The 10,530-nt window shown below is 39.3% G+C and overlaps 1 protein-coding gene across 3 annotated transcripts in view; it reads right to left on the bottom strand.

Annotated features, from left to right (window-relative positions):
* Positions 1-7,898, bottom strand: part of MAP3K7CL (MAP3K7 C-terminal like) — a 29,987-nt gene extending 22,089 nt beyond the window's left edge. The window contains exons 1-3 of one of the 3 annotated variants that reach the window (XM_048295935.1): positions 7,833-7,898; positions 5,605-5,750; positions 4,977-5,085 (exon numbers count right to left, since the gene is read on the bottom strand). In XM_048295935.1, the coding sequence (XP_048151892.1) occupies positions 4,977-5,046 (70 nt within the window). In that variant the 5' untranslated portion in view covers positions 5,047-5,085; positions 5,605-5,750; positions 7,833-7,898. Of the gene's footprint in view, positions 1-4,976; positions 5,086-5,341; positions 5,513-5,604; positions 6,150-7,832 lie in introns of those variants that run through there. The other 2 variants (XM_048295936.1, XM_048295934.1) reach the window with 2 other exon arrangements.
* Between the last annotated feature and the right edge of the window lie 2,632 nt (positions 7,899-10,530).

Below are 10,530 nucleotides of genomic sequence, written 5' to 3' on the forward strand. Positions count from 1 at the left end.
ACAAAAAACGTACATGTGTATATTATGGCCACCCCAGCAAACTCAACAGCACTATCCTGTGATGCGAAAGAATCAGATCAGGGACTTCATTACAGCCACCTAAGTTAATGTATCTGTAACATGATTTCTAAGTGAGTAGCATTTCCTTATTTCCCATAGAGCCCAAATCTAATTTTGAAGTTCTATATTTAAAAATGCCCTAAAGACCTATACCCTGATTAAAACCCATGTATTTTTAACCAAAGACTCAGTTCATGTGCATGAAATAGTGTGATTTTCATGTCTGTTTCACCAGGTTCATGTGCTCACTTGATTTGCTGCTGAAAACTGTCATTTGTAACGGAGACCATCTGAACTCTACTAACACTGATTGTCTTTGTACAAAAGGCTCACTACTTGCCCTGAGGCAGCTGATATATGCTAATGTTGCACATTTAAAAATGAATCTTGATTTCCAGAAAGCATCACTTATTTAATCATGTTCTGGTCTCCTGGAGATTCCAGTATCGCAGACCTCCATCATGTAGTCAAATGAGAGAAATCCTTCACATGTTGCTGTCTGACTGACACCATGTTTGGCACAATGAAGTGTAATACCCAAATCTTTTCCTATATGGCTGTTCCATTTAACTGAACTGTGAGCTAAAGGCAGTAAATCCTTTAAAAACAACATCTGATTCACTTGCAGTATAATCTTGCAAGTTAGTTTCTCTATGATCTTCAAAAAGATAGACAGAAATAGAATATAAAAATTTAAATGTGTTGAAAGCACATTAAGGTTGCTATATCAAGCACTTGAAACTTAGGAAATGCCAATCACAGCTCCACTTCCTTGAGTAACTGAGTTATGATCCAGTATTTAATTATACAGTCAGGTACTATTTTTTTTCTGCTACATGTGTGGGCCAATGTATTCAGATCTCTTCCTTCTAAATTAAAGAATTAAATTGGTAACATAAGTAGGTTGCGATCCTGTAAGTGGATCAGCCCTTGCACAGGAAAAGTGCTCAAACTGAACTGCAAGCACCACAACTTGCACCAACAACAGAGGCAAACTGCATGTCAGGGTCCAGTCTTGGTCCTGGGAGGGCTGTGGGATCCAGCAGCTCTGGGGCTGGGTACTGACAGACAAGCATAGACTCATCCGATTCATCCTGGAAGGCTGTGTGGCTAAGTGACTGCGACTTGGCACTGCTTTGTGGAGCTCCAGGGCTTCTATTCACAGCCCTGCCTGACACGACCTTACACAACCTCGCAGTTACCTCACTCATAAAATAGTGGGGAACGGTCACTGCCCCACCCAGGAATAGGATGTGAAGGCTTTCTAAATAGTAAGAGTTGTGGACCTCCCAAAAATAGAAACAGTCCATAACAGAAGAGGTAAGAGCAAAATCCTTCTACTTCATATACTTTCACTCAAGCCTAAGCATCCTCAGATGAATGTCCCTTTGAGGGTATATCACCTGATTTCCCATCTAATTCCCCAAGGACCGAACCCTGTAGGCTGGGTGTAGATTTAGGAAATTAGCTCTGTAAATTTTAGCCATATATTTTAGCAATCCTCACTGGTTTTCAATCAATGTGCTGGAAAGCCTCTGTTGCCATTATAACCAATACGATGCTGGGGTAGGAATTTGAAAGTTGCTTTTGAAGAAGCAACCAATGCAAAACAGTCTTGCATGATCAACTAGAAAAGCAAAAAATTCCTTGTAGTCACCAGGATAATAAGCATAAAGAGGAGTAAAATAAGTAATTTTGCCATGCTTACAAAAATACGGCACTGTTCCACTGTCTGTCAGGTTCATCAGAAGATGTATGTTTTGCCTTTGTTGTTAGTGATTTTTCTGGAAAGTCAGAGGTAGACTAATTTCAAATTAAAGAACTCACTAACAATTTTAGACCCTGTCATTTATAACCGCATACCATGAGCAAAACTTCTCAGCTAGATTCAAGCTTTTATTCTAGGAAGCAAGGAGATAGGGACCTATAAACCTTCCCTTTGAACTATTACACAAAACAAATCCAGCTGTCTAAATTCCATGAAGTTCATATATTTGTAAGTAAGATTGATAAAAATTACGACACACTGAATTTCACTGGTTAAATGAAATTGATGCTGACAAACCACAGGGAATTTTCAGCTTTGTAACACTTACTTGAATCTTGGAACACCACATTCAGTTCAAGCTGTTTTAGTTTCCAAGTGATGTAAAGTCGGTTGAAATAATATGTTTCCAATTCATTACTTTAAAATGGTAGCTTAAGTCAAACTGTTGCAATACAGTGTGCAGACCCACCCTGGGAAACATGTGTTAGTGAACTTGAGTGAAAGAGCCAAACATAAACATTTATATATACAGGAATAAGAGATACACAATAAAACTGTCTTCTTATATTGCACCTGCTGATGGGCTGCTCCTGAGACTTTTAGGGAACTGGTTACCCTACTCTCACATTAAAAATACCTCACAAAGCTGGCCAGAAATTCAGTCATCAGGTGTTGACTGACAAATAATGTAACACAAATTATTTCTTGTACAGTCAGGATAAGCCAGCTCTGGTCTTGGAGGTCAGTTAACACAAAGTAATTTCTTCTCATGAGCTGAGAGTAGTTTTTCCTTTCACTGCTCCTCACACCCACTGCTTGGTTACAATCCTAGCCAGTGAGATAATCACCACCCAGAAGAAGCATTCCATTTCCTCTTTTTATATCCAGTTATGCTGTCAGTTCCTCCTAGTAAGCAGTTGCACAGCCCCCGGAAGGAGGATGCAGCCTTTCTTGGCGAAATGTGTCACTGTGCCTTTCAAGTGAGGTAGAATTTAAGGAAAAGCTTAAGTCTGAGAGATTTCCTCACCACTTAGCCCTTGTGGAGAGCTTACTGTATCCTAGCAGTGCATGAGCTTCAGCTTGATGCTTTACTATCACACATCATGTAACTCTTGTTTGCACTGAAAACAAATATCCTTGTCAAGGAGAAAAAAAAAAGTGAAAAAATATAAAAGAGTAAGGGGAAAAAAAAAAAGCACCTGCTAAGGAATACCTAAAGGTCTATCTGTTGAATGTTTTTGTAGCTCATCTTAAAAAAAAAAAAAAGTTAAATACTTGTTTGTAGTCTCTTGATTCAACTATGGTTTGCTGGAAATTTTCACACCTATTAAAAGCTTATTTCCTTTGCCTTCTTGAAATATATCAAACATAAAACCGCTTGAAATTCTTATAACATAGTAAAACAATAATGTAAATTTAGACCTCCTGGTATCCCCAAAGGGAATGCAGATGGGAACATGGCACTCACTCTACTGGTTGCTACTTTTTTTATGAGTACTCATGAAGATTCTGGATTGCATACTGCAGGAACATTTGTATATATACAATAAAGGATTCAAAATGTTACCAATTTTAACATTTGGAACAATTTAACAATATTTAGAAGAAAAAGATTACCTTTGTCTAATTGAGTTTATTTTTGTAAACATTAAGAGAGAGGCTGGAATTATTAGCAGGATAAAAAAGTAAAAAATAAAATATGATGCAATGTTAAGGAAGCTAGGCTTCCTGCCTTTCATGTCCCCTTCTTCCAAGCTATTCACAACCTTGTCATTTCCTACTGCCGTCTCTTGTCACAAACCACTCTGCTCTCTTTGATTTTCCCATGGTCTCAGCTTTCCCTGACTTGTTTTCAGTGTCTCACATTAGCATTCTTTTTCCATAATTTGTAAGAGCACTCCCCTTTCTTTTACATCTCTCTTCAAGACCTATTTGTGCCATAATTCCTGCAAGAAATTTACCATGTGACTGTATCTTGAGAGAGGTGAATGATTCCTTACTGCTTTCTGTAATGAAAATGTAATTACCAGGTTATTTTAATTTATGAAAAAGGGCACATAGATTATCACATGTTTCTTTATATTCCTTGTCCCAGTCTTTCTTTGTCACTCATCTTTACGAATTGAAAGTTAGGTTCAATAATATATGAAGACTTTTTGTTTTTAATTCCCTTGCTTAGGGGATGAGATTGTATTTTAGTATTGTAGCTGAAAATTAACAGTACACAACAATTAGCTAGCAAAGATAATGCATATTCTAAAATATTTTTAAAATAGAAAATTGCATTCAAACTGAGATTCTGTTCACACAAACCTCAGGCAGCGACCTCACACATTATCCTACAATGCATAGAGTCCCATAAAGCACTTGACAGCAATAGGTTTCAGTCGTCCTTATACCTCATACCGTAAATACATCTCAGCCCTGACTCCAAGGCACTCACCTTTAGCAAAAGCAACAGCCAATTTTTATGTGATGCTTTTCAGCTTCCCCTTGGACTTATTTCATTCTGGCTTTCACTGTTCGGCAACAGCTTTCTGGTCCTTAGCAATATTGAAGGTGGAAACTAATAATATTTATCTACTCCAAAGGGTCCGTGTGTGTACAGGGTATGTTTGGGGAAATGAATACTCCCTCAGCACTAGCTGATAGGATAAACATCAATGAAATTTCTGCTGCTGTCTCAGAGAACACGCCATGTGGGGCACCTGTTTCCTGAAACCTTTCACCAAGCTGGGCATGTGTGGCACTTTCCAACCTTCCTCCTCGAAAAAATCTCTTCCTGTTCTAGGCTCACTCAAATTTGTCCTTTTACTTTTCTTGTTTTACAATTTCACAAAATCAGACATACTGCACATGCAGGTAAATTTGATAGTTAATTACAGTTCTAATTGCATTCCACAAACCACTAAAAGAAAGTTAAGATTGAACCTGTCAATCTAGTGGGTTTAGTCTAATGAAATTGTTAATGGAAACATTAAAAGTTATCAGACAGGGAAACTGGTCACATGCTGCCACTGAGGAAAAAAATCCATCCATTACACTGGACTAGGTTTGATATTGTAAACACTGGTAAGTTAATGTAAAATTTAAAAGCAGTTGTGGTTTAATAAAAGCATTGTGGTTTACTCCATAAATTAAACTGTACCTGGGGAATCACTGAGGCTGAAGGCAATTCGTACTGGCTTATCAGCAGGTACCCTGGCAGTGGTGATCATGTGGGCACTTGAGTCAATGCTTTTACTTGTTTGTTCCAGCTGCAATAATACAAAAAAATATATTTATTACAGAGCATGTGACATCATTCAACAAATGAGTTTTAATGCTTTTCATGCACTCACGGCTGCCTTTCCCATTCTAGCCAAGCAATGTTTAGAATCAAAGTCAAGGGAGCGCCATTTCACTTTTTCATTTAAAAAGAATTTAAGTGAAATTCAGTGCAGAGACTGCTTTTATTTTTGCTATTTATAGATTAGAAAGAATGATGGCAAAGGAAGCTGCCTCTCTTCTCACCTGCTTGCTCCCCGCCATTGCCCCTTCAGCAAGCCTTGACTCGTGGCAATGCTGCCTGGTTCTGAAGGTGAAGAAGGAAGAAGGGGTGGGGAGTTGAGAGTAACATGACCCCAAGCCTGCCCTGTGATTGGAACCGTTCACACCACTCCACGTGGTGTCAATGAGGAGGCACTCATCCTCCTATCTTCCACCCATACCCCCCTGGTCCAACTCTGCCTGCAAGTCACGCATTTCATGACCAAAAATTCATGGGGTCTCCAAACCTTGGTGGTGATTCTTCAGTGGAAGCCTGTGCAGGTGTAGGAGTCTGTCTGCATGGGTTTGGCTCCTGGGTCAGGACCTTACTCAGCCCTCCGTCTATTCTTCTGAGACCATCAATTCCAAAAAGTGATTTTACTGTGATGAAACCCTGTCCATTAAGAAAACTGCTAGTTCATTTCAAATATGGCGCTAAAGAATTGTTGAGCAACAAAAGAATTAGCTACTTTTGATCTCTAATAATGTAATTAAAACATCTCTGTGCCCTGAAAAGTTGTACTCTGAGCTCTACTATGTATATTTAACCTTTCGAATGAATAGTTTTGGTTAAACTCTATTGAATAGCTGAATGCAAACAATCTCCTTGATTATCTAGTACAAAGCTGCTAAAATTCAAAGATACTAATCTTCTGTTTAGCACTATGTGTGGAGAACGTGAAGTCAGTGGGACTTCATGCATGCAAAAGATCTACCCATAAAGAAATTATTTTAGGACTCTGGACTGGTATCCAGCATGCATTGTATTCATACCAAATACGTGAACAATTATGCTTTTAAATTACCATTAAAACTTCTCAGGGAATTAGAAACAAAATTCATTAGGAAAATACAATGAATTTACTAATTCATTGTCAGCAGACAACAGAGTATTTAGCTAGTGAAAACAAAAGCCAGTTTCCCAAGCCAATAGCCTTGCAGTTTTTCAGTAAAGCAGCTATTGTATTGCATGAAAATTCTACCAAGTTATTCTAATTCATACTGAATTATTTGGCAATCTCAAACAGTCAATAGAAGAGAACACTATTTCAGGAGTATCATCTTCCTTGGTGGTACACAAGTGAATCAAACACTTCTCTGGAATCACTGCCATGCAATCAGTGGAAGAGGATCAAATTTGCATTGGGTCCATTAATTTCACCATTTCTTGTTTATTTGCTTTGTCTCTCTTGATATTAGCTAGCAAAGTGATACGGTTACTTGTTATTTGAAGTGCATAATCTTTTCTTATAATAACAACAAATAATCTAAAATCCTTATTTCAAATAAATTTTATTTGAAGCTGAAAGTGTCTCCTTCTGCTAGTATACAAAGGATATTGGGGACTGCTCTTAGTTCCCCATTATTCAAGACCCACAAAAATGGAACTGTTATCTATGGAGCAGAGGCAAAGAAAAACCAAATAAATTGCAGCCATGTATGTTTTTAGATTCAGGAAAAGACTCTTGGAGTCAACAGAAATATTTTATTTTGAAGTGCATATCATCAGAGTAAATGATTTTTACCTTCTGAGCATTGTTGATCTCTTTCCCACCCTCACTTCATAAGAAACATCTGAGACATCTCATTGTTTTTAAAAAACAACAGAATTACCAATGCAAAATTCTTTAACATATTTCCCTTCCTTACTTCCCCACACAAGATAAAGAAAAAAACCTTCAGAATGAAGAGATTTTAAGTGATAAGCAAATCCTTAAAACAAGGCTGTTCATCACTCTGTGCTGTTGGTACACTTTCCCTGACACTGACTGACTATCTCAAGTGGTCTTGCACACAAGAGTATACTTCACATTTCACATCATAGCCTAAGAAATGAAAAAGGATGCATTCTGCTAGAGTTTTTAAAGTTGCCATAACAATATTGCTACAAGACTGTTATTTTATCCCAATCACATACTCTGTGGTGTTCAATGTTTTTAAATTAACTCTTTTAACCATCTACTCTGTGAGGGCAAAAATCAATAACCTTTCAGTAAGAAATGGTGAATTCTATCGAAACACAAAAGAAAGTTTTCATTTTATTCTAATTCAGAAAAAAGAAAACTCATCTTTATACACAGCAATTACCCTGTTACCAATTTTTTTATATTGCATTTATGCCTTCGCTCCTTTTTTTGAGAAATCCTCAAGCTCTTCATCACAAAAAGCAATCACAGAGAACAGAGAGGGATGGAAGAAGCCTGTGTGCAAATAAGGTGATTTTAGGAAACATGCAGACCAACTACCCCCAATTCCCCACATGCTTTCTCCATGAATGAAGAACAGTATCTCTGTAGACGGAGATGAGAGTGAGTGGGCAATCTGGAATTTAATGAAATTTAATGAGCAGCTCTTTTCTTCCCAATAATTGCCTATAGAGCTGGCTGGCTGCTGTTCCTCTGTAAAAAACCTGCAGCAGAACTCAGATTAAATGCTATTATAGATTTATGGATTTTTTTCACACCTGTTGCCTTACCTCACTTAGCGGAGTGTCTGCACTTGTATAATCCAGAGCCAGCCACTGCCTTGGCTTGTCGTTGCCTTTATGGAGTAAAGCTTCAATAAAAGAAAAGGCTGCACCTGCTGCATAGCAACAAACTGACAAGGTCTGAGAAGCTGAGACAGCTGTCAGGGCAACATGCTGCTACCTGCACTTCCCATAGGCTTTGCTGACCCAAAAGATAACCCTTTTCCACTTTTCTCCACAACTCTGCTTTTCCTTCCTCTCCTTGCCAGGGATGAGGGATTATGATGCTGTCACACTTCAGGGAGGAAAAAATCCTTCTGTCACAGGCATTATTAGGCAGCAAACTCTGGTGAGCCCAAGATTTTTAATTCATTAGTCCTGGCAAACCTGAAATACAAACAGACTTGCTTCATAGGACAGGAATGTTTTCAGCATGACCCAATCAGTGTCTGTGTCTATTCCAGCAAACTGGCAAAGATAGCATGACTCCAGTCAGCAAAAATGTCTGCAGCTCCAATCAGCTTGGGCTGACACTGCCAACTTGGACTGGCTACAAGCACACTCTCAAATGATAGCAGTGGCTATCAAAGCTAACAACAACCGATGGGCTTGGCCTCTTAGGCTTAGTTAGGTTCATGTTGGCTTTGGCTAAGCCACGCTTGTTTAAGAGAAGCCACTAGCCTTGCTCTTCTGAGGAGATAACAGGCAAATCTCAGTGTAGGCTGTAAAAGCAGATGTATTTATGGATCAGCTGGTGATGGTGGTGATAAATGAAGCTGACTCAATCAGAGATTTGACTGAAGTCAGAGGATTTCCTAGTGTGATTTCAGATAGCTTTTTTTTTTCAAACCACTGGCAAGCAATTTAATAGATAAATCTTGAAGTATTACAAGAGATTAATTTCTTCAGCCTAAAGTTTTATTTTCTGTTGCCAGACAAGAAAAGTTTAATCCCTGTCATGCACATGTACTGCCTACATGACTTCTTTGATTGAGTGCTACCACTGTCATTAGAACAAATGGAGAAAACTGGAGAACAATTACAGAATGATTTTACAGAATATCTTTATTGTTTAGTGCTTGAAAAGCAGGTCTCCTTTAAAATGTGTGTGAAGGTATATTTCATCTCTAAATTCCAGATGGAAAGAGCTTATCTAACCCAGATCTCTACAGACACATTCCTAGATTCCCTTGGCTCAGCTGAGCTATAGAGAGGTTGCAGGACAAATTAAGACATGAAGGTCTGAAGTCAAATTTTCATCCTTCCTCACTCTCTCACCTTCTGGCCCTAGTCCAGGAGTGATCTCACCAGGGCAAAACTCTGGAAGCTAGCAGTTGCCCTTGTGGCCTCAAAAGACCTTTTTTATACTTCAAAATTACTAAACTGCAAAAATATCCTACCCACACTACCTTTACCCCAGCAATGACCCGGGAAGGCATCAGACAGCTACACCATTAGTCAGGTATCTCTTGAGACGGTCTTTAACTGCAGTGGGATTTCAGAGCTCTGACCCAAACAGCTAGTGGAAAGCTGGACTGCACCTATGACTACACTGACCATTTTCTCTTTTCTCTATGTGTTTCTGAAAAGACTGAGGGTTCCTCCCTAAATCTCTCCTTCGGAAGGGGCAGAAGAGAGATTTGCCTCTGATCACAACCATTACTGCAAATAACATTCTACAGCTCAATATTACCAGCAGTTGGTATTGGTCTCCAGCTCCACATCAAATTACTGTGAAAGTATTTGTTGGAAGACACAGAAAATCCCAGCTCCAATGGAGTCACAAAAAATATTCTGCATCAGTTTTCATGGAGCCAGGGTTTTCCCCAAATCATAAGATACTTCTTTGTATGGACAGGTGGTATTCAGATGGGATGAGTGCCTTTGTTACATGCCATTACAGTAAAGCCTAAGAAAGGTTCTCTACATAAAATCTTAAGACAGGCAGAATTTCCAGTAGCCATGACAGCAAGGGTCTTGGACAGAAATGATGACTGAATAGCACAGGGTGTTTTTTTCCAGATGGCTCTGGCACTCCACATTTCCAGCCTGACACTTCAGTTGCACTCAGTTTAAATAGCATGTGCATTTGCAAATTAAGTACATCATCATTTCATGTCTTGTAGCCACTGTATCCATGTTTTTTTAAATTTCACTGTTTCTAGTTACATCTGTATTATTCACAGACTCATGGAATTGCAGAGTTTTTAGGGCTGAAAGGGACCTCTGGAGATCACCCTGTCCAACTGCTCCTGCCAAGGCAGGGTCACCTGGAGCAGGTGACACAGGAAAGTGTCCAGGTGGGTTTGGACTGTCTCCAGAGAGGGAGACTTCACAAGCCCCCTGGGCTGCCTGTTCCAGTGCTCCGCCCCCCTCCATGGAAAGAAGTTCTTCCTCATGTTGGGGTGAAACTTCTTGGGTTTCAGTTTATAGCCATTGCTCCTTGTCCTGTCACTGGGCACCACTGACAAGAGTCTGGCACCATCCTCTTGGCACCCTCCTTGGAAATATTTGCATGGATTATTGAGATCCCATCTCAGTCTTCTCCAGATTAAACAAGCCCAGCTCCCACAGTCTCTCCTCATAAGAGATGCTCCAGAACCCTCATCACCTTTGTGGCCTCCGCTGCACCCTCTCCAGTATCTCCATGTCTTTCTTGTCCTGAGGAGCCCAGAACAGGACACAGTTACATGCTTCCGTGAAGCGT

The sequence above is a fragment of the Corvus hawaiiensis genome, chromosome 2, assembly GCF_020740725.1.
Source record: "Corvus hawaiiensis isolate bCorHaw1 chromosome 2, bCorHaw1.pri.cur, whole genome shotgun sequence".
NCBI classification, from domain to species: domain Eukaryota; kingdom Metazoa; phylum Chordata; class Aves; order Passeriformes; family Corvidae; genus Corvus; species Corvus hawaiiensis.